The sequence below is a fragment of the Thermobia domestica genome, chromosome 3 (genome assembly GCF_964235325.1).
Source record: "Thermobia domestica chromosome 3, izTheDome1.hap1.1, whole genome shotgun sequence".
NCBI lineage: Eukaryota > Metazoa > Arthropoda > Insecta > Zygentoma > Lepismatidae > Thermobia > Thermobia domestica.
In genome coordinates, this window is record NC_137456.1 from 66,198,674 (window position 1) to 66,224,036 (window position 25,363).

The window sequence follows — 25,363 nt, forward strand, 5'->3', positions numbered from 1 at the left end:
TTTAGCAATATACAGAGACAGTTATATAATCATTTCATAATCAGCTGAGACTATTACTTTCTTTTATATAAGAGCATGTTTGTTTTATGCATGATTTTTTCTTCTGTGCATGTATCATTTGTATTTTATTATGTATTATGTTTATTTTTGCTATTTGCATGTCTTTTTGTATGAAAATTGTAAGCGGGCAGTTCTGTCTGTAATTTCCAGTATGCAACAAAAATATTATTATTATTATTATTATTATTATTATTATTATTATTATTATTATTATTATTATTATTATTATTATTATTATTATTATTATTATTATTATTATTATTATTATTATTATTAATATTATTATTATTATTATTGTTGTCAAGCTGTAGAATCATAAGCAATTTATCGTAAAGCCGCAAATATGCGCGGCTTTTGTTAGTGCTTTTGACACAAACATGTATCATACAAAACTGCAGTTTTTTTTTATTTGGACATGATATGGCCTGATATCTCTACGAAACAAAGAGCAACACGTAAATAATGTTCGTTTTTTTATCATTCTGTTTCATAGAATGGTATTACACGGTAATTTAAAGTGAAAAACGATAGTTAAGGATGGTATTAACGACATCTTTAAGCTGAAATCTATCAGTAAAAACACCAAAGAAATATGTGCACTCGAACTCCGTCTTGGAGTCCGCGTCTAAAAGCCCACAAGTGTAAGAACTGCCACTTTTACGCATGTCATACAAGACGTGCACTTCCTTTTTTACTTTCAACTAAGCAGATCTGTCGTGTATGGACAATTAACAATATATTCCATGTGTTACTTCAATGAATTTGCCAAATTTATTTTTTGAGTTTGTGCAAGAAATTCGAACGTTTGGCCTCACTGTGCATTGTTAACTTTCAGAGATATTAGAATCCGAATCCAGTCGTAAATTTAGCGGTAGTTTAATTTCACTGTAGACTAACTCTTCTATCGATTTTGAATTTTTGATGATATAGGCTACTAATACAAAAGTAATGAATATTGGGAACATTCGGACCACAACGAAATTCAAATCGATCCTGAAAGATAAGAGATCAAATTATGGGTTCAATACTGTATCTGTCTGTACGAAAGTGAACGTGAATTTTTGTATGGGTAATTTTTGTTCAGACAGTATTGAACCCACAATTTCATCTCTTGTCTTTTATGAGCGATTTGATGTTTCGATTTGGTCCGAATGTTTCTAATAATTTTTACGTTTGTGTTAGTAGCCTATACTGTCAAAAACTCGAAATTGACAGAAGAGTTCAGCCTACCGTGAAATAAACTACCATTAAACTTACAACCGAATCCGGATTCTACTATTCTGAAACTTAATAACGCAGAAACAAATTCAAGTTGTTATTACTGTAAGTGTACCTGCGAAACCGTGTGTGTATGTCGGCAAACAAATTCCTGTACTTGGTAGGTATCATTCCGTTGGTTCCTACAAGGGACCTAGGAAATTATGGATGCGATTTATTCATTACTTCCTGAGTAGATGTTTCTGCTGGTTAGAATGCATGTGTGTAGTTTTTTTTTTTTTTTTTTTTTTTTTTTTACACTGACATTCTTTTACGAACTTTCAAATGCTATTCAATTTGAAATACTTTTCCGTTTGAAATTTCTGAGTTGGAATTACCCACTTCAAACAGTAGGCCTCCATAGTACATTCACTACGTATTAGCAGAAATCTCCCACTCCGAACCGTTTCTGAGAAAATGCCCTGGGACCAGACTTTACATAGTCGTAACGACAGAGATTGAACTTGTAGTTTGCCTGTTACCATTCGTGATCTCTTTGGGGTACCGATATCGAATAAACGTTAACAATCTTCTCTTCTTACGAGCTTTCGAACCTGATCTAATTTGACAAATTAATTGAGTGCTCGAGTTGACCCCTACCCTCTGGTCCTTGGGAGTCACTCACAAGTACTTCAAACAATGAGCCCTCACAATACATGCACCACGTGTAAGCAGAAATCTCCAACTCTTAACCATTTCTGAGAAAATGGCCCGGGAGGAGACTTTGTGAACACCTGGTATATTATTTATAAAATACAAATAAACACGCACATAATAATTAGTTACTGTATTTGAAGCGCATATAGTATAGTCTACAATAGTTTTCGGTTCAAGTATATTCTTAAGTTACCTACTATTCAATAGAATTAATGATAGCCAATATAGACAGATTTTTATCGTATTTCACTTTGATCGAAAGATTCATAAATATTATTTCCTATCATCAAATTGATACATAAAATTCGAATTACTTTGCAAGCATATGTTTACTGTAAAACATATTTAATTTTCCTTTCATAATTTGTATTCCATATTCTATGTAAAATATGTTGGTGCGAGGGAACTAGGCACAATTCTCTATAGTAGATTCAGATCTTATATTAAGCTGTGTGGGTCCATGTGTCATCTAGCCTCGGTGCTGACAAAGGTCATCAAACGCCTAGCAAAGAAATCACTGTAAGTGCTTCACTATTTTTCACAGAATAAAGTGAGTAGTGAACTACTTTTTCGTCTAACCTAATTATGACAAATAGATGATGCTAATTCTAATTTTTACATAAAGTTAATGATGTATGATTTTACTTAATGAAACAATAAGATCCATATCAAATAATAATAATAATAATAATAATAATAATAATAATAATAATAATAATAATAATAATAATAATAATAATAATAATAATAATAATAATAATAATAATAAGGAAAGTTTAACACTTATCTAAAGCAGCCCAGTAAAGATCCAATTGCAGATGTTTTAACGATAAATTTTCGCCAACATCAATGCGTATTAAAAAAAAAAAACTTGTTGAAAGAATACATTTTAGATAAACCTTATTCTTTGTAGAGATTATAATTGTTGGTTAATAAAGCCTTGCTTTTGAGTTTTGTTGGATTCAAACCTGTATTGTCTTCCCATTACTTGCACAGCTACTGGATATATGAGAAGATAGCAAAAGTAATGGGAAGACAACAATTGTTATGAAGCATGGAAACGAAAGAGCAATGGTTTAATAACCAGCAATTAGAATCTCTACAAAAAATAAGGTTTATCTAAAATGTAGTTTCCGAAATTGAAAAAGAAAAAAAAAATAACTGATGATGGTCAAAATTTATTGCTGAAACATCTGCCATTGGATTCTTACTCGAATACGTAGATGAGAATGAACTTTCGTTATTATGACATATGATTTTGTTCATTATGTATAGTTGATGTAATTACATAGTTCCTTGAATCAAGATATTGAGCATGGAGACAAAGAAGTTTTTCATATAAACTTTACTAAATCTTACAATAGCATATTAAATATTTGCAGTGCAGCCACAATATAGAACTGTGCTAATCACACATTGTGTTATATAGTGCAAAGTAATAATACGCATAGAAGCTTTAGCAAGTGAAACTAAATATAGAATAACGTTTTACACTACATATATTTTAATACATTTGGTTGTATCTTCTAGTATTATTAATCAATAATACACAAAGTGCCAACAAACACAAGCAGTGATAAATTACTTTGAATATTGCATATATGTATATAGATATATTTACTTGAGTGTTACTCGCAGAAATAATATTCAAATCCACTTGTAGAAAGTTTGTTTAGAAATTAATATTTTTATTTTATAGCGCTCCTGTTTAAGATGAATTTTTTGTACATTTAAAATTCAAAAAAATTACATCTCATTAAAAGGAAAAATAAATTAATTGAGTGAACTATACATATATGAAAGAATAGTGGCATTACTAGAAACAAATCAATGCTAAGTTGCAATTGTGTTAGCAGTGGCGTATTTACGATTTTGTTTCGGAGGGGGCTTTGCTAACTTTCGGGGGGGGGGGGGGCTTTGCCTGAAAATGTGAAAATTCTGCAAGATATTTAATATACTTTACTATAGTAAGTAAGATTTCGGGGGGGCTTAAGCCCGGAAGCCCCCCTAAATACGCCACTGTGTGTTAGTATTACAGCACATTAAAAAGTTCTGTACCAAAGGTTAGTCTTTTCTTTTTTTCAATAATTTTCAAGATTACTTTATTATATGTTAGAAATGACTATAATATTGTGTCACATTGAAAGGAGCAAAAATTTAATTATTGAACTTCAAATGCATGAACAAATGTTACATTACCAAAGAATATTTCAATATTAAAATTACAATTGTGTTAGTATCAAAACACTTAAAAAATTCGGTAGTATAAGGCTTGATCTTTTTTTAAAAAAAAAAAAACAAAGAAATAAAATACATAAAATAAGGAAAGAAACAAATTGCAACGTTTAAAGTAATACGATGATAAAAAAATTAAATGGAGAATTTGCTATTCCTATTGTTCCTTGCACTCAGATAGGCGCCATTTTTACGTTGACAAATTTATTTTGTTGGGTATGGATGATTTTATGATACAGATAAATTTCGATAAGGGATTGTACCCGATGTGCTGACCATACATCATTCCCAGGCATAAGCATCACAGGTTGGGTGAAAGGTCTTGGTCCTTAATAGCTATTGTGCCAAGAGTTTACTTCAGTTAGACTTGCAAATGATGAAAGAATAGTTTTGATGTTCATTATATTTCGATTTGACAGAATAGTTTTGATGTTCATTATATTTCGATTTGACAGAATAGTTTTGATGTTGATTATATTACGATATGACAGAATAGTTATAATGTTGATTATATGAAGATATGACAGAAGAGTTTTGATTTTGATTATATTACGATACAATAGAATAGTTTTGATGTTGCTTTCTCTCTTTTCTCTACTTTTATGCCTGATGATGGCCCTTACAGACGAAAATTTTTGCATCATTACTTACAATTAGATACAGTACCGCTAGCTAATCATACATGAGAGAGGATGCAAATCATACATGAAAGAGTATTCAAACTTACTTTTTTTCATCCATTTCAGAATTGTGTTGGTACTAACTCAGCTAAGCATTTAAATAATACCTTTACTGGTTGCTTATCTTTACATTGTTTATATTTGGTAAAATACACCTAAACTGTGAAAAGTTACTATACAAAAGAAATCAGATTAAATTCCATAGAAATGTTAATTCCACTTCATGGATGTTTTGGACGCTCACTCCAAACCAGGCCTATGTTTTCTTACAGCCAGTTGAAAGTTTTCGATGTATGTTACTATATGTTAATATATATACTTTAATAATCTTACTCATATTATTAGCAACTGAATGATTTATAAGACAATAATATCGTATCCATTGGTATAATATATATAGTCCATTAGAAAATAAATATACTTCCATTTTCTGAAAGAAATAATTATGATGTTCTACTATGTAATTAGAAAAAAACGTATTTCTACGGAATAACTTACTGATCTTCTACTAGAAGGTTGTTGAGCATCTCTTCCAGTAGACTTTACACGAGTCGACTCGAAGGAGTTCGCTAAGGAATCAAGAGTATCGTGATACTCAGCATCATTATCATGCTGCCAAGAAAGGAAAGAAAAAAATGAAAATAACATATACTTTAAGCACTTCTTATGAAATTATATAGCTTACACCATAAATAAGAAATAGTAATAGATAAGTAAGTATTAATAACACGAGTAGAAATTAGGTGTAAATTAAACTGTTTAAAGACTGGAGGTGTTATGTTATACTTCTCAAAACATGGAGGATGAAAGTGTTCTGAGTTATTCTTGTTACTCAACGCCTCAGTAAGTGATTCCTCGTTTGGATGAAGAAACGATGAAGGGAGTGTGCTACCCCCCCCCCCCACAAAAACTCTTGACCTCCACTTTCTCGAAATGTACAATTTGTTATATACTACCTTTATTCTCTAATCCCTTCAATCTCTACAGAAAAAAAGTTTTGTGATTAGCAAAAAAATCGATGTGCTTGTAAATACATCGTCCCTCTCGAGACAAAGAGGCGTATCTCATTTTCTCAACTTTTTCTGGAGACAAGTTTTAAAATGTTACTGTAAGTTTATTTTATCATATTATGTCAAAATTTAATTTGATCTCGTAAGTTACATACCTGACACGAAGGATATCAAACTAAATTTTAAAAGAAGACGATAGAATAAATTATGACAAAAGGCTTAAATTTGTTTCCTGGAAAAGTTAAGAAAATGAGATACGCCTTTTTGTCTCGAAAGGGACGACATATAGTAACGCTAACAAATATTTAGTAAGAATGCTATCTGGAGTTCATTGGAGATACAAATGATGTTATATCTTGCAGATAAACCAATACTTCTTTTGGTCCATTAGGTTAAAAAAAAAAAAAAAAAAGAAGAAGGTACTCAAGGCGTTCGGAGTTTTAACACCCATTGAGGAAGAATATGGAAAAATAAGAAAACACTGTTCTAAGATATACTTACAAAAATAACTCGTGTCCTGAAATAATTTTGATTTAATTTTAGCGTTCCTTTCAGCAACGAGGCTATATGATTGATTGATTGATTGATTTTAGTTTAGCGTCCCGTTCAGCAGCGAAGCTATATGAGACGTGGACCTACTGATTAACGTGGAATCCGAACCACATGAGCTCTCGCCGGGGAGGCTATATGAGACAACAACTATAGCATAATGTGGAATCCGAAAAAGATGACGTCCCGCCGAAAATCGAACCCGAATCTCCCACGCTAAATGCGTGTACCCTAACCGCTTAGCCATGAAGGATCTCGTGCTCTGCAAGAGGTTTGAGTACTTGAACTACCTACCATTCCTCTTGAAATTGTACATAAAGGCACTGAAATAAATAAAACTTGTTCTCTGAAATAATATCAGTTTAGTCCCATCGTTGTTTACATCATTTTCTAGATATGTGCAAAAAAAAAAAAAAAAAAGAGCATAGGGATAAATTAACAAAACATATTCCGAATTATCATTTCGTTTTTCTGCATGCAATATCGTATCAACACAGCCATCAATGATATAAACACAACGAAGGCAATGCTTTCGTTCTAAATAGTTGTGTGATGTTTGAGATGATCATCCTAACTACTTTCTAACTTTCTTAATTTTGAAAAGTAAATGCGAATGAACGAGATGTCTCTGCTGATGAAACGACGAATAGAACTCACTGACAGCGCCGTAACTTACATATTGTTCTGGAAGGGGGGGGGGGGCATTAATACGTGTATTTGGGACCCTAGAAAAAGCTGTTTTTCTAATTCTTGGGCCCCCTCTTTCCATCATTCTCTTACTCTTTATGGCCCCCCGGAGCCCTCCCGCACGGCAAGGTCTGCGGGACCGTTAGTTACGCCCCTCAGCCCATTCCATACATGACAAATTAATTAAGGGGACAATATTGACAAATCTCAAAGCCATATGAATAAATATTATTTCTAGGGCCCCTAATAGTAGACTTTTTTTTTTATTGAAATGGGCCCACGACTCATTTTTGTTTTATTTACCTTTTGTGTGCTGTTTTGTTTATGCAATGTAGTGAACCTGTTTGATACTTCATTTATATAAAATGAAATGAAATCTTTCAGTTTTACATCCCACGGTTACGCCGGTTAGGCTAAAGGAGACGGTGATGATGAGAAATGAATGAAATGGTGGAATGAAGAAAGTAGGAGGAAACGGGAGAACCCCGAGAAAACCCACGAGCTCGGTGTTTATCCACCACAAAGTCCACACGGCGCGAGCTGGGATCGAACAGGGACACCAAGCACCGGAGGTGAACGCTCTATCACTGAACTACTGCACCCCCAAATACTTCATTTATAATTTCATCCGTATCGTAGATGGAGTAAACAAAAAATTGTCTTAAAATGGGCCAACCTCGAACGGCGGGGAGCTTCCCTGGGGGCAGTTGCTCCCTTCCCCCCACAAGTTATGACCTTGGTCACTGATATGGTACTTTTAGTCCAATGACTTTACACTGAATTTAAAATTTGAAGCTACGTTTCCAGAGCGCCAACCAGTTGTTCTTTCAGAAAAAGTGTTCCGAGGGGGCACATGTAGTATTCCGGGGGGCACTGCTAGCACTGTTTTATTTATTATTATATTATAAACGTATTATTTTGGTCTCGTCCGGGGGCATTCTGAGAGCTCGGGGGGGGGGGGGGCAATGCCCCCCAAAAACATGTCTGGAAGAAACACTATCGTCAACTATAAATATTCCGATTAAGAATACTTGTGAGTACTATTAGAGTTAATATCATCTTCCATCTTCCACCAAATGTAACACAACCTTGCCGAAACTGAAGGACACTAGCTCACCTAAATAAATAAATAGAACTAAATCAAAATAGAATAAACACTACTTTGAAATTGTAACAATTGATTTTACACATCATTCGATACTGCAAAACAATGTGCGTAATACAAGATTCCTGACCTTTCCAATATGTATTATACAAATATACTGGTATTTTACAGTACCCAGAAGGAAATTCTTGTGTGAACTGTAATTTATTAAAACCTCAAGGTCGTGCACTAATATTACAGTAAAAAGTAGCACGCGGTTTACAAAAAATTCAAATGATGTTTTTAATATTTAGGTTGCATTATTAGTGGCTACATAGAAAGTAAAATAAATGTGTATTAATTCGTAATGAATGATGATGTAACTAATCGCTATGAGGTGTTTTCTTTTTCTTTGAAAAAAAATATTCATTTCTTCTTAATGTTAGATTTTGTTTCATGTGTGTTCATATGATTAATGTTCACCTAGTCGAGTTAATTTGAATAAATAATAGGGCCTACGTGTGTAGCCTACGTGTGTAGTCGCTGGTAAACCAAGACAAAGTTAATGAACGTGTCATGCATTTAAAGAATTTCTCAGTTCTGTTTCCGTATATTAGCATTTGATACGACTTAGCTGTGAAACCAAACATTATTCGGTCAGTGCTATCGCAACAGGCGATCCACTTCGCCTACGTAAATACTGTAAATAGATACGAGTATCTTAAGAGGTTACACGTCAGTTGTTCCGAGAATATCTGTTAGTCTGCACTTTGTTCGGAGAAATTACAATGGCTAACGCGCATATTTTTTTCTGTGTGCGTGGTCTTAAATTGAGGGAAAGGGGTTCTTGACTCGGACACAAATCCGAGTAATGTTTCGCATAATACTTTAACCCTTTTAGGATTTATGGTATATTCTTATACCATTGCGTAGTATCGTCTTTGACCGCTTATTTAGGTTCTATAACAGGTATTTAAGCCTTTTTTTTTAATTGATCAAGTCAAGGATGGACCAAAGAGCACCCCAGTTGTGTTTTGGAACCAGATAGTCAACTTGGCGGCGCCAAGTGAGGACGGAGGGAAGTGACTTTTTTCTTAAGGCAAATTTCAAAAAAATTTCACGCCTTTAGTTTTCAAGATATCAGATTGAAACTTTGCATTCAGATTATATGTACCTTTGAGTATTTCTCAATATTTTTTGAGATCCTTACGTGAAACCGGGACCGGGCCCGAGGGGCGCAAGTGCTCCGAGGGAATGATTTTTTCAAAAAATTCCGGTTTTTCACGATTTTTCCGGTTCAGATGTATGATACGGACATGTGAGTGGTACCGTTAGAAAGGAGTCGTTATACTGAAGAAAATGACGTTTTAACCATGACTCTAGACCAAATAGTAATGACGTAGTAAATTTTTGTAATATGTGTATCTATATAGGACCTAAATTCAGACTTTCAACAATTTTTCCCGCCCTTTGTTTTTAAGATACAAGATTGAAATTTTGCACACGCATTATATACATAACAACATTTTCTCTTAAAGAATCAGTTCCCTACGTGAACTCAGGCCCGGGCGGGAGGGGCAAAGTGTTTTGGCGGGAATTAAAAAGAAAAAGAAATTCCGGGTTTTTCTCAAATTTTCCAGTTCAGGTGAATGTGAGTGGTACCATTGGAAAAGGCTCGTTCATTTTTGAAATTATATATATATATATATATATATGTATATGTATAACACGTGTCATTTTTAGATTTTCAAAAAATTCTCCCGACTTTAGTTTTCAAGATACAAGATTAAAATTTTACACACGTACTAGATACATAACAACGTATTTTTTCTTTTAAAAAATCTTATATCCCTACGTGAACCTACGCCCGGTCCAGAGGGGCGCAAAAATTTCGGAAAAAAATGTTCGAAAAATCTCCGTTTTCCCGATTTTCCCGATTCTGGTGTAAAATACGGATAAGAACAAATCCCGTTTTATGTAGCCTTGCCGCCGAAAAGGAAAAGTTATATCTCTAAAACACAGGTTCCCCAAAGTGAGTAGTACGGTACCATTCACCAGTAGGCGCTGAAGTCTTTTACAGGAGTAGTAGCGAGTTAAGAGGCCATTGGAGTGCATAATGGCGGTCTAGGGGTAGGCGTCTACTCATATAGAGAAAATAATGAATGCTTTGAAATTCATAATTTTGGTGCTTTTGCAATCCGAAAATCATTGGAACTTGGTCACTACCAGCAATGTGAGAAATCATAGGGAAAACCAAGGTTTCTCCCTCTGAACTTCTCCCTGGAGATGAAAATTTTCATCCCTGGCAGAGAGAACTTTTCCCCACTAGAATATTTTCAAATGATCACGAATATAGAAACAAGGAATTGGTTTTAATTGTCGTAACCTAATTTCTTGGAATCCTTACCTTAACTCGAATTAGTCCCAGAAGCGACAGTTCTATTAGCGAGAGGAACTATTACCTGTCCTATGAGCGACCGATTCATTTACATTGAGATGATGGAAGATGATATGATTCCCTCTCGTAAAATATGTTTGCCTCTGGCATTATTAGAGTCCGAACAACCTTGGTATGAAATATCTACGTGCCAGTGATACTGTTCGTCAAATATATTTTTCCTCTACTGTGAGTGCAAATAAAACTTATTTTAATTTTGAGTTAGACTTGACATAAAACATATCAAATAACTTAACGAGACAACAGGGATATTTCCATGAAAAGTATATTCCTATCCAAGGGGGGCTATAGGGGCTATAGCCTCCCCCCCTTGACCCTCAAGTATACATGCATAAAATGGACTTCAATCCTGTTTTACACTGGATAAAGCGGCAAACTATGGTCTAGCCCCTCTTTTGGTCATATCCTGGATCCGCCACTGTTCCTATGTAATTATTGAAAATCAGTTGAAATATCCCCTTTCTTCAAAAGCTCTGTTTTCTGTACTTAATTTGATTCAAATCTAATTACTCACTAAGCACAGTAATATATTTTATTTTGAAAAACGTGAAACAGTTTCGCCAACTATCTACTTTTTAGACTTCCTAAGACACTGTGAATAAAATGAAAAAAAAAAAAAAAAGTGTCAATGATAAAAGACAGCTTTTGAGATCCGTTACATCTGATTGGCTATTCTCAACTAATCCCACCAATTAGAATGCAGTTCACTCTAAACAATCCAAAAGCTAAACAAACTTTAAACTACCTTCCCCCTATTGTAAGCTACTAAAACGTAAATTAATTGCTTAATTGCCTTCCTCCCTTGTTTTGACTCAGGCCTATACTTAAAAAAAAAAAAAAAAAAAAAAGCTTGTCATATAGCAATCTGAAATAATCCCTTATAACTAGACCAACTGTTAAGTTCTGCGAGAGATTTCTAACTTGTGTAATAATTTCTTCGAATACACCGTGTTTTTAGATTTCTTTGACATTCTCAAGTGGTGAACGCCTTCTTTCCATGTGCGCCCGATGGGAAGGCAGGGATCGCCCCCCTGGCTCACGAAAATGTATACGTAATATAGCAAACCACGCATATTAAATACCAGATATACCAGACGTGATACAGCAACCATGAAGATGCCCCTCCCTAGAAATTTTTTTCGGGCGCTCCTACCTCTTTCTGATTTCTTTCTTATGCCACAAACATATTAAATCTAAACTTATGCTCCGTATCATTGTAACATGAAATGTTTAAGTATATTAGAATCATAGACAAAGGCGGAGCTGCTCTAAATATTTAGTTAGTTTTCCCCTTGATATAATCAGTGTATTCATAGAAATTAATTCAGAAATATAATATTAGGAAAAACGTATAAAAGATTGTTAATGTAATGAGAGCATTCTCACATATTAAATTCAGGTAGAGCGAATTTTTTTATAGTACATTTTGTTAGGTTCTAAATTACATTAGCATGAAACAAGTTAAAGAAGAGAGAACCTTATCTTCTTCCATTATCTTAGTATGAACGAATCAGTGACTCACAGGGCAATTAACAGATCGAATCGGTCGCTCATAGACAGTTAACAGTTCCTGTCGCTGATAGGACTGTCGCAAGTGGGACGACACCTAACTACTCATGCAGAAAAGACAGCTATTTTTGCCGGGAGCAAGTAAAATAATTTCGAAGGGATGGAAAGGTCACATAATTTTTAGTCTGCAATCCCTGGGAAAGCTCATTATATGCCGTGTCAGTGGAATGAAAAAAAGTACCGACATTTTTCAATTTAACGTCCCACGATTATGCCCTTTTGGCTAAGGAAGATAGATGATGAAGGAAAATGAATGATGATGGAATAAGTGGTAGAATAAAAATGCGGAAGGAAACGGGGGTACCTTCAGTGGCGTGTTGTGGAAAAACAACGCCCGGGGCGAGAGTATACTACAGCACTCTCTTGCATAGTAGTGAGGTCGACAGACCCGCCGCGAAGCGCAACCATGGTTGGCGCGAAGAGTAAGAAAATTTTCAAAACTAAATCGTGCTTTTCCTCGAATTTGAGCACTTTTTATTACTCTTTTCCTCCCGAATTTTGAGCCCCTTTACTTCGGTGCACGTGGTCGTAGCCCCGCTTGCCCCTCTCCCACGGCACGGCACTGAGTACCTCCAGAAAACCCATGGTCATGATGTTGCCCACCACATGCCGTGTCAGTACTAGGAGAGGGAAACAGTGATATATGTGAACAACTGAATGTTGTCAACTACAGTAATTTTTTTCTGTATGTTGTTTGTGTAATAATCTAACATACTATAGGCATATGTATTTCCAGTAATATTCGTCATCATGTTATTTCGAGCAATGTTTTGAAAATGTTATGTCTGTGTGTGTGCATTTATTCATGCACCTACATAAGCAGAACTGTTGTGTTTTCTGCAGAGGTCGCTACAGTGCAAGAATGAGAGAGAGAACGATTGATGGTGTGTTTCGTAAATGGTTACTTGTAGCTATCTATTGTTAAATAATCTTAGTTATTATATTGTTCGAGTATATATTGAGTCATGCATCATTGGAATATGTAAACTGCAAAGCTTATTCTTGTATAGTTGACTTGCTTTAAAAAAAATGAGCGAGCTGTTTTCAGAAATTCCGCTCCTAAAGAAGAAAAATGGGATAATTTCTCGTTTTCAAATTCAAATTTCACACAATATTGAAATCTTTGGCTTTATATTTATTAAACTTTATTCTTCCCGTGCAAAGAACGGGCAATTCTGCTAGTATAATATAGGATTAAGCGTAAATTCCCATAAACCCTGCCAACTTATAAAACACACACACATACTGTAGATTAGGGCAGGTTTAGTTTTGTTACGTTAGGTTAGATTAGATTAGGTTCTGTTCGGTTTATTATGATTTGTGATATAAGTAATCGCGGCAGGGTTTAAGGGAATTTATCCCTAGAATTATTTTAAATTCTGATCATACCTCATCATAATAGTCATCCTTGATTGTGTTTTGTCGTCTTTGGTTTCGACTGCGGGGCGGTGATGATGTCACAGTATAAACATGATCAGAGGCTTCATAGTGGTAAACAGGAACTACTATAGCTGGAGCCACCGTCGGTCCTCGTCCGTCCCACTGAAAAAGGAAAAAATAAAAATAATGTAAAAATGTTTCCAAGTTTGCTTCAAAGATGGCACTGTAAATTTATTGAACATATTTTGCCAACTTTGGATACATTTGACAACTATTTCATCCAAAATGTTAATACTAAAATTGGTCATTAAGAGTGTGTAAACAACGATTTAAAAAATGATATGACAGTGACTAAACCATTTTTGTTTTAGAGGGAAATCAAAAAATACAAAAAATGTAATGAAATTTCTTTGCTATAAAATAAGAGAATGAGGTCAAACTATAATCATTAAAAAATCGAACTTCCATAAGATGATCAAGTAGACGTTTTGAGTTGAACCAAATAATTTGTAAAGGATTTTCTTTCCTTTCTAGTTACAGAGTAGAAGAAATAATGCAAATTTGATTCAGTAGCACTCAGTTTAATTATATAATCACCATCCTCATTTGAATATCGAATGAGTGAAACATGTGTCGCTTGAAGTTGGAACAACGAGATCAACTGAACATAGTATTATTACAATAGAGTCATTACAAGATTTGCATTGACGAGGAAGCCGGAGAGACTCTTTGATATACAGTAGATTAGGAAGAGTTTTATGTTTTTTTTAGGTATATACATGGTGTCTGAAATTAATGTATATTTTCTTAAAAGCAGAATATTTCACTAATAATAGCAGATAGTGATAAGTATATAGCTTATGTTATGTGGTGTCGTCTACCTTATCGATGTATATATACAGGGATGAGACAAAAATATCTAAAAACATTTCATACAGGACACGTAAGTTTGTCCCTCCACTCAGTGGCGGCCGGTGGATTGTGGCTTCGAGTGTTGCAGTACGAACGATCGGAGACAGAAGATAAAAAGTGGACTCATTGACTAATCAGCATAAATTTAGATGCAAATGCTATGTGACATATTAAATTAAATAAAATTCTGTTTTTAAAAAATAAAAAATACAGAACATTTAATTCGATTAATCACATTATTTAATTAGTAAGTTCATTCTTCTCTTTGATTGGAACAAATCTGCCTAATACATGCTGGTTGAACTCTAGTATTCTTATTGTCAGGTCTTTTTCGATGGAAAGCATAACCAATGGTGATAACCTTTCTTGGGACATTCAATTTCTTGAAAGTCATTTTTTTTGATGTGAAAAAAAACTTTTCTTCTTTTACTGACGCCATAGGTACAGTTAATTTTAATTTCAGAAGCTTTGTAAATTCACTAAATATTTTTTCTAAAATAGATTATTGTGAACAATTCATTCTAGCAAACTCAGTCCCTGACAGTGGTCCGAATTCCTCTTCAGTGTAGACTGAAGAGAGTTCGTAGCAGAGATTAATGTTATAAAAAAATGTACATTGAACACGCTTTATTCACAATTTATCTAGGAAAATTTAAAATAAATTGTGGAAATGTATCTAGTGCATACAACATTACTGCCATAAGATATCTTGTAAATTTAAACAGTTTCTTTTTTTTGAACACTCTCCTGAATTGCACTTTGCTTGTTTTGTCTGAGCCTTAATTGTAAGTTTTTCCTCAGTTGAAAGCTGGGCATTTTTTTTGTAAGTTATTTACAGAAGTCATGGTATGCAATTCATTCAGAATTTGTAGGTTATGTACAGGATTAAAGCACACACAATAAAATTAAATCTAATAACTAATAACCAAAACAGCTGATACAAAAGAGATACTGGTATATGAATTGCGAATGTTACATATTCATACATAGGGCTGTCAACTGGCCGGCTTTTCATTAGCCTGGTTGGAAAAATTGCTGTTATTTTGATTAAAGCCGTTGACGGGTACAAACTTCTCACCAGCCTCTTTATAACCGTTTTTTTTTTAAATTTGTATCTAGTTCGAAGTATAGATGTTGAAAAGTAGCTGTCATTCTGTAAGCTCAAAACTATTACCTTTCACCATCTATCAACGATTAATATATTTTGTTCACCTGTTTAGAAAATTTTAGAAAGATGACAGGGACTGTATCAGGGAAAATTTGAAATTTACTTTCAAGGAATTTTATACATTTCTTAAGACTGGAATAGGAATTCTTAAAGCAATTTCCTATAGTTGAAGTAGAGACTATATGTTTAAAGAGTGAATTTCATTTTCCAAATCCAAAATTGTCACGTAAAGATTATTATACTTTTGTTCATCTGTTTCGATAATTTTAAAGAAATGGTAGTTACTGGTAAATACAATAAATTGATCAATGCCGATTGATCAATTTCAGTTTGTCATTTATAGCACAATGTATCTATTAAGCTTATTAGTGGATGTTCTAACGACATACAGAATATATGTGTTAATGCACTTTTGTTCACGATAGTACATTTCCTTTCCATGGACCTACACCCTCCATTCCAAAAGAAACCGAACGTTTTTTAAAAAAAAAACAAAAAAGCAATGTACATTTTGGAACAAATCATTTTTATTAATCAATGTATTTCCCTTCTGCATCGATACACATATTTGCACGCTCCAACAAGTTGTCAAACGACTTCTCCATGTCCTTTATTGGAATGGTCTTTAGGACGGCGGTCGTCGCCTTCTCAATGGCATCAATCAATGCGTGCCACTTTCCTTTCATCGCCAAATGCAGTTTCGGGAACAGATAGAAATCGCACGGAGTGAGATCTGGTGAATAGGGCGGATGATGCAACCGAATAATGTGATTTTTGACCAAAAATTCAGTTACAAGTCGCGAACGATGTGATGGTGCATTATCGTCCAAAAGAGTCCAACTGCCGATTTCGCGATATTCGGGCCGAATACGACGAATTCTTGCCAGCAAACGCTTCATGACGCCCAAGTAAAACTCTCCAGTGACTGTCTGGCCGGGCTGAACAAATTCTTTGTGGATAATTCCTTTTGAATCGTAAAAACAAATCAGCATCACCTTAACTTTTGACTTTTTTTGGGTGTTCCTTCATCCGGCGCTCTCCATTCAGCACTTTGCCGCTTTGTTTCGGGCTCATATTCAAAACACCACGTCTCGTCACCAGTTACAATCGATTTCAAGAAGTTTCGATCCTACCGAGCACTTTTAACGATGTCTTTGCAATGCGCAATTCGATCAACTTTTTGGTCTTCGGTGAGTTTGTGTGGTACAAACCGCGAATTAACCTTCTTAAGGCCCAAAACTTCGGTCAAAATGCGGTATGCGGTTGTTTGAGGAATGCCTAATTCCATTTCAATAACTTTCACCGACGATTTTTTGTTATGTTTGATGAATTCACGCACTTTTTCGATGTTTTCTTCCGATAATCCGGTTCTGGGACGGCCTGATCTTTCGTCATCATCCAGCGTCTCTCTACCCGATTTGAATCGCCTGAACCACTCGTAAACTTGCGTACGGGATAGACACTCATCACCATATGCATTTTGTAGCATTTGGTGCGTTTCACTAAAAGTTTTACCCAGTTTAATACAAAACTCAATTGCAGCTCGTTATTTGAAACTCATTTTCCGACCGATGTACACAACACACTGCCAGTTGAAACGCAATAACTTTGTTGCCGTGCATCCAAATGTCATGACATTTATACCAGTTGTCAATGAGGGACTACGCCATCTACCGGTAAAATATTACAACAGATGGCACTAGTGGTACTATTTGTTTTCAAAAGTTCGGTTTCTTTTGGAATGGAGGGTGTATATCATAGAGAATTTTGAGGAAGCGCCGGTTTTTTTTTTATTTTACAGAGTTGGCAACTCTATTCATATATAAACACACACACACACGCATGTGCGTAAAAGAAAAAAATACATTTCAAATCATCCGCCTTGGTTGTTACGCAATGCACGATGAACAGAATATACTTCCACATGAGGCGAAACAATGTTTATGTCATACGTTCTGGAAAGCAACCTTGAAACCCGCCAGATATAGGAACAACATATTAGCTGGGAGGGGTCCAAAGTATTTGAGGAAGGTTCAATACGTCTACGTAATTACGAACCTGTCTTATACTGTACCCGAAAAGATAAGTAATTCTTAATTACTGTCACCTATATTTTTAGAAAAAAAAAATGATAGAACGATTACTTCTATAAGAAAAGGAAGAGTACATGATGAGGGGTAAAATAAAATATTTAGCTTACATCAATAATTTCTCTGTTAAACAAGTATAGTTCGTTAGGAAAGTCTACAAATGTTAGTCAAGATTCGAAATTTTTGGGAGGTCCGGTCCGGACCCGGTGGACCCCCCTAGTGGCTACGCCTCTGAGCATTGCTAACTAGTACCAAATTCAATGTGGTGTTCCACACCCTACAGTTTTATCAAGAGTATAAAATATACTTATTTTATAAAAGAAATATGTATATACTAAAATACTATCCACAGAGGGGGGGGGGATTCTGCATATTGACTTATTAATATTTGGTTCACAAATTATTGTAGAAGAAACCTTCATTATCTATATAAGCTAATAATTAAATTGTAAATGAGGATCTACTATCATTTGATTTCTGCTCTACTACATATTTTTTTTCTTATTTTGTAATTCTGCTATCACTTTTTTTAATTGTCATTATATTGATTTGCTTCAGTATAAGTACCGTAATTTAAAAATATGAAAGCATAAAAACATTCCATTTGTTAATTGCTAGTGAAATAAAATTCAGAAAGCTTATTTAGCGCGAAAAACCTTCTCATTCACTGGAAACCGTGTTGTGTTGCAGAAGCACTGCAACGACCAGTCTCTTTAACTTCTGAGATAGGGGAAAGGAGAATTAACGTTTGCTCTAATTCCCGCGCTGAAGGAATCTGGTCGTTGTATGCTCGTTGCAACACTAAAAATTAGAGACTCTGTGACGGATTATTTTTCGCTTTTTAAAACGGATTAACGAAACGGACAGTTACAGAAGTAAAAAAAAAAATGTTATTTAAAGTATAGATGGGGGTATTATGCAGTATTTTTTCTGTTCTTTACTACTATTGCTAATAATATTTTTTTCTTGAAATACTTTGGTCGTTGCGCAACGCTGCAACACTAACATTAGCCGCCACTGCCTCCACTGTAGAACACGTGTTGCGGTTGCCAATTGTTTTTTTGTTTTCAATGTGTCATGTAGACCTTCCTCTTCCGTCAGCAGTAGCGGCAGCAGTAGGTGAAGTATTACACTGAGGTTCACCTGTGAGTGTCGTGGTGTGAAAGTAGTGCGGTAAAATGGGTGACCTCAGAGACTTCCAAAGATGCATGATCGTTGGTGACGTCTGGTTGGAGCTTCAGTGAAAACAGTGGCGAACATTGTGGGGTATCGAAAGTCACTGTGTACAATGTCACGAGGGCATACGCAATTCATGGGCAAACGACGTCTGCAAAGCACAACAGTGGTCGAAAGACAATCCTGTCAGATAGGGACCGGAGGGCATTAAAACGGATTGTAGCAGCTAAAAAGAAGACCACTGCAATGAAAATTACGTCTGAACTCAATTTTGGCCTACAGAACCCGGTTTCATCGAAAACAGTGCGACGGGAACTTAATAAAATGAAAATTCATGGCAGGGCCGCTATCGTCAAACCCCTGGTCACAGCAGTAAATGCGAAGAGGCGTATCCAGTGGTGTAAGGACCACAAGGCGTGGACTCATGAGCAGTGGAAACACGTAATGTGGTCCGATTAATCGACCTTCATTTTGTTTTCAACAACCGGTCGTGTTTACGTATGGAGAACATCGTCGCAGGCCTATGATACAGACTGTCTGCTCCCAACTGTAAAACATGGAGGTGGTTCTATTACAGTATGGGCAGTGATATCGTGGTTTTCTGCAGTTCCCATCATTGCCCTGCATGGAATGATGAATGCTAAGGCGTATGAGATCATTTTGGGGGACCAGGTTCTATGCATGGCCCAAATATTGTTCCTGATGGTGATGGCATCTACCAAGATCATTTGGCACCCTGTCACGCTGCAAAAACGGTGAAATCATGGTTTTAGGAGCATGACTAGGAGCTATCACATCTCCCCTGGGTCCAACAATCACAAGATCTGAACATCATTGAGCCATTGTGATCTGAGTTAGAAAGGCGTGTTCGGTCTCATTACCCTCCTGCAGCATCCCTTAAGGAACTGGAGCATGTTTTGGAGGAACAATGGTACAAAATTCCACACACCACGATTCAGGAGCTGTATACGTCCATTCCACGTCGGATCCAAGCTGTTTTGGACGCAAAAGGAGGCACCACGCCATACTAGGTATGATTTTCACACTTTTGCAAACGTTTTAGATTTTTTGTCTCCAACCCCATCACTTTCGTCTCGATGTGAGAGATTTTCTCGATCGGACATTCCTTTAGAGATAGAAAAGACCAGGAGGAAGTGCTACCTAAACACTACATCCGCAAAGTAACAATGGATTGGCGAGACGTGTGTGTGCTGTAGCTGCATCTTATTGCATGTAGACTGTGGAGAGATCAACATCTAACTGCTGAAGACGTGGAAACAGGACGTTTCTCAGCATGTGCAAGTATTACACTGAGGTTACTGTTAATACCACAGTCCTGCTCGTCCTCGAAGAAATATGACTCTATGATGACGATCCTGAGAGCTGCAATACCACACCACTCTGTCACTCTTTCACTATGGATAGATTTTTTTAAAATTAAACTATTGTGAATTTTGATAACTTCAATATCGCATATTTTATTTCGGACGTAGCTTCCATCTAGATTTCCGGATTGGTTCCCCCCATATTTCTTTCTTTTGGGAGACTATACAGGATACAGTGTACGGCCGAAACACCACAAACACTGCAAGATCTGAGAGAGCAAATTGAGCAGGTTTTCAATACTATATCATTATAAATTCTACGATTGGTATGTCGCTTTTCACGTTGTAGTTAACGAGTCATTGCTGCGAAAGGTGTCCATTTTGAACGTATTAAGCGCTACAACACTACGAGAATGGTATATTTATCTACTTTATATATCTCACTAACTAAACTCCTGCAGTCGCGAGTTACATGACATGGTCGTACAGTATCGGGATGCATGGGCGAAACCTCTGATTAGGAACCATGATGCTTTGGCACGATGCCTACAACGCTAAAAGGCACCGAGAATATGTAACATGAACCGTTGATGTCCGGAACGTGCGATATGGTCGGACGAGTCAACGTTAACATTATTTCAAACCATATGGATCGTGTTTGTGTGTAGCGGATGGCCATCAAAGAAGCGTATGATTCACAGTATCTCTATCCAATCGGAAACGTGGCGGCAACTTCGTAATGCTGTGATCCCCAATATACTGGTTTTCAGTGTGTCCTATGCTGACACATATTAGATGTGTTACTGCTCGTGATTATTAGGGGACTATGTATATAAATTCTATGGTGCAGATGTTGTTTGCGAACAATGACACTACGTTCAAGGATTTAACTGTTGCGGAGTGGTTTACGGAACATTAGGATGAACATTTTCCCTGATTCGGGCTTGAGCATAATTAAACATTCGTGGCTTGTTTTAAAGACACGAATCCGGCTAAGATTTCCGGCTTCATTCTCTCTTACGTAACTGAGTGATGCATTCCGTGCGGAATGATGTAATATTCCAGTTGTTACTATTCGTGGCTTCTAATTATGACTCTCTTCTACGTTATGTCAGAGCTGTTCTGAGGGCAAAAGGTGGCCCAACATCATATTACTCTGGTAAGGTGATTTTTTCCAGAAGGTTCGACAACGTTCAACTACCATTTTCTGAGGTTGATATCTCTGCGGGTCCTGCAATAAGGATTGCATACTCCACTCCAGTTGGTGTACCATTATATGCCATTTGCTTCAAGCTGGAGCGTATGTCAGCAACTCATTGTGAGATTACTGCGGAAAGTTTTTTAAAAAAATAATTACACAGAAAAAAAATGAGGCAACTTTTTTAAGTAGGCCGAAATGATCGTGTTCCTGATCAACACACAATAAGGAAATAGATTGATAAGTTTTCGATTGATGGACCGACTCGACTCGAAGTGAAAGAATTGTACGAACCCCTAAAAACATTGTGAGGGGAAGACGACCTATTGACCAGAGTCCAAGATGGTTTGTGAAGGAGTATGCTGCTTCTCTGCAAATGCAAGTGCGATTATGCCACATATTTTGCACGGCGATCTCCATTATCTATACAAGATACAGGATATTCAGGAAGTGCCAATCCTGTTTTTGTGAGTTCAGGAAACAGTTCTGCGAAAACATTTTTGGGGTTACAAAACTAACTGTTGCACAATTTGATGATATTTGAAGGAGCTCATTTTGAGCTGTGTGATGCTGTGTACAATAAAATATGTAATATTATAGTGACCACAATCCACAACAGTTAAATAAGAAACCTATTTATAGTGAAAGAGTGGCAGTGTGGTATGGTATTGCAGCTTTTAGGATCGTCATCGTAGGGCTATACTTCTTCTAGGATGAGCATGACTGTGCTGTTATAATAACCTCAAGAGTGATAAGAGTGATACATGCATATGCTGGTTCCACGTCTTCAGCAGTTAGAAGTTGATCTCGCCAGAGTCTACACGCAGCAAGGTAGTGCTACAGCACACACATCTCCATGATTACTTTTCGTACATAGTGTTTACGGGAATTATGTCACCTTCCGATTTGGAAGCATTAACTGGACTTCCAGATCACCGGATCTATCCGTGAATCAATACTTTCTTTGGGATATTTGAAGAGCAAGTAATCTCTATACGAGTACCAGACATTGCAACATTATGGGGGCAGACTACTAAATGTTTTTGAAAAGTTAACAAATTTTCTTTTGCCCGTTTCTCGTAAGTGAAAAGAGGTAATGAAATGTAACTTACCACAGTAATAGATAATGTTATTCTACAGCCAAAAGTACGAATCGGAAGATTTTTTAGTGTTGCCATCCATAGAAATTACAATATGACTAGAATGTGAATTACCCAAAAATCGAGGTTAAGGCAGTGGCTAGAGAAAGGAACCCAACAGAAGTTGATAGCTTATCATGTTGTCTTGGTTCCTTGTTAACTACTTTTTAAATAATATTTGTATTTATTTTGTAATAACTTACATAAGTCATTGTAAAATAAATAAGTTACTTATATATATATATATATATATATATATATATATATATATATATATATATATATATATATATATATATATATATATATATATATAGTCAATTAGTTAAATGAAAAAAATATGAAAAGGAAATATGTAATGCTATTTAAATTATTTAAAAGTCTAAAATTGAAATTATTAATGACGCAATAATATTGAATCAATAACTAATGACAATAATTATTAAATCAATAACGTGATTAATAGCAATATGATCTCTCTATAACTTACGCTTCCCGAGATATGGCTTCTTAAATCTCCCGAAATCAGAACTTTTTTGGCCAATCTTCGAGATATGGCTCCTTAAATCTCCCGAAATCAGAACTTTTTTGGTCAATCTTTCTAGAACGGTAAGAGTGAAAAATTCTATGACTTCTTTCAGATAGCTTTTGATGCTATTGAAAAATTCGCAAATAACAGACCCACACACACACAGACATAGAGAACTCAGTAACGTACTCTTTCGTTGCTCAATCAGAAAAGTGTAAAACGAAAAGAATTTTAAGTACATGTTGATTTAATTGAAGTTGAAACATTTGTCACGTGTTATAAGGAAATACCTACTCCTTCCGTTCATGATATCTGTATTTTATACCACAACTTTTCCTTTCTTTCGCACGTTTTAACACAAAAAACGAAATAATGTTTAATATGAGAATAAGCAAAACATTTTAGATAACAACAATTTTATATTTCTGTAGTCTTCCTTAAAAAAGAATGTTTGTATGAAACAGTAGATAGGCTGACATCTTTAGCTTAAATAAATGTTTATTTTCCAAGATGTAACTTTTTATTTAGTTATTTTTGGTATAATGGAAAATGAATTGTGCTACTTATGTACGATTTATTGCTTTATAATTGAAGTCTTCCATGCTGTTTGTGTGTGTGTGTGTGTGTGTGTTTTTTTTTTTACTGTACTAATTTCTTACCAAACATGGCAATGGCGTATTTAAGTTATCGCTCCGAAGGGGACTTGATAACAAATAATCATAGAAAATATTTTGATGTAAACTTGGCTCCGTATTCATGGGCGCCAGAAGGGAAGGGGCAGGGTGGGGCCCGGGTCCTTGGCTCGCAAAAATGTATACGTAACACAACAACCCACGTATATTAAATACCAGACATAATATATGAACCATGGAATGGGTCACACCTGTCAAGTTGAATCGATTGATATATAGATTGTAGGTGTTTCGTTGGTGATTATACCCCACATCCGGAAACTAAATTAGGCTCAGTAAACCGGAAGTAGTTAAAATCATTATCGATCGATTTGTTTTGTCATGCTATAAAGGATATATGCAACATTTATTGTTTTAAAAAATCCGAAAACAAAGGAATAGCAAAACAGACAAACCGTAGTGCACTATGACATAAAACTCTTACCGCCCTCTTCTTTCCTGAACAAGGTGTTTTGTTTTCAGGATGCCAAAACGACGATAGTCTTCCAAAGTATGGAGGTCCAGTATTACACCATGTCATTCTAATGTCAAGCTTTACCGAGAAGTGCAACGTCACTAGTGGGGTCATTGTCATTTAGGTCTTAAGTGGGGGTGCAGTAATAAAAAACGAGAAATTCTACTTATACGAGAAAGTCTCCCCCACCACCACCAAAGCAAAATCTGAAATTACACTGTTGAACATCACCTATAGAAAGCAATGTTTGAAAGTACTAAAAGTTGATTATGCCAAAAAAGGCATAGCATAATGTATTTAATCTCTAGTGGAATCTTTTTTGTAAATCTGCGCCCTATTCTCGGTTACCGATAATAAATATTCAAGCACTAATTTAGTGCTAATGAGAACAAAAATAATTAACGTATTACTTAATTACCTTTATTATATCGATAAATATCACTTGAAATATAACATTTGCTTCACTAGAAACAGTGGCGTAGGGAAGGGGGGCCGGGCCCCCAAAGGGTTTCGACAATGTACTTTGGTACTTTGATGTTTGTAATTTTTTCTCAGTAGAAACAACAATTGAAGTGTGAAGTATTCTATTTCAAAACTAAATATGTCACTAAACAGTTCCAAGACAAATTATGTTCGCTAGCGTCGTCTTTATTCTTTACAAATGTTTGCGTTTTGTGGTTTGTGGAAATCGAGTTTTCTACGAATCCCTCCTGTTCATAGGGAAGAAAGGAAAGAGAGTGTGGTCCTATATGCGTACGGTGACCTTGAAGTTATTGTTCTACTGTTTGACATAGCAATGACCATATTTTTATGTATCTTCTTTGACCCAAAGTCTTTGCACTAAACCAGACAATAATGACTAAAGCCACATTGCCACGTTAAATGAATCTTGTAGCTGTCATAAAAAAAAATAAATAAATAAATAAAAAATAAAAACTTGCAACCCGATCTTTCTATTTACTCTTTACATGTTACAACTTCTTGAAAGCAAGAAAGGTTTCTCCACACATGCAGCATTGCACTCTAGTGGACAAACAGTGAACCTTCTTATTAA

General features: G+C 35.5%; 1 protein-coding gene across 2 annotated transcripts in view; it reads right to left on the minus strand.

Moving 5' to 3' along the window:
• Positions 1 to 25,363, minus strand: part of LOC145680463 (uncharacterized) — a 298,641-nt gene that overhangs the window by 112,410 nt on the left and 160,868 nt on the right. For both annotated transcript variants that reach the window (XM_081751026.1, XM_081751025.1), the window contains exons 3-4: positions 13,636 to 13,788; positions 5,388 to 5,501 (exon numbers count right to left, since the gene is read on the minus strand). In XM_081751026.1, the coding sequence (XP_081607152.1) occupies positions 5,388 to 5,501; positions 13,636 to 13,788 (267 nt within the window). The remainder of the gene's footprint in view (positions 1 to 5,387; positions 5,502 to 13,635; positions 13,789 to 25,363) is intronic.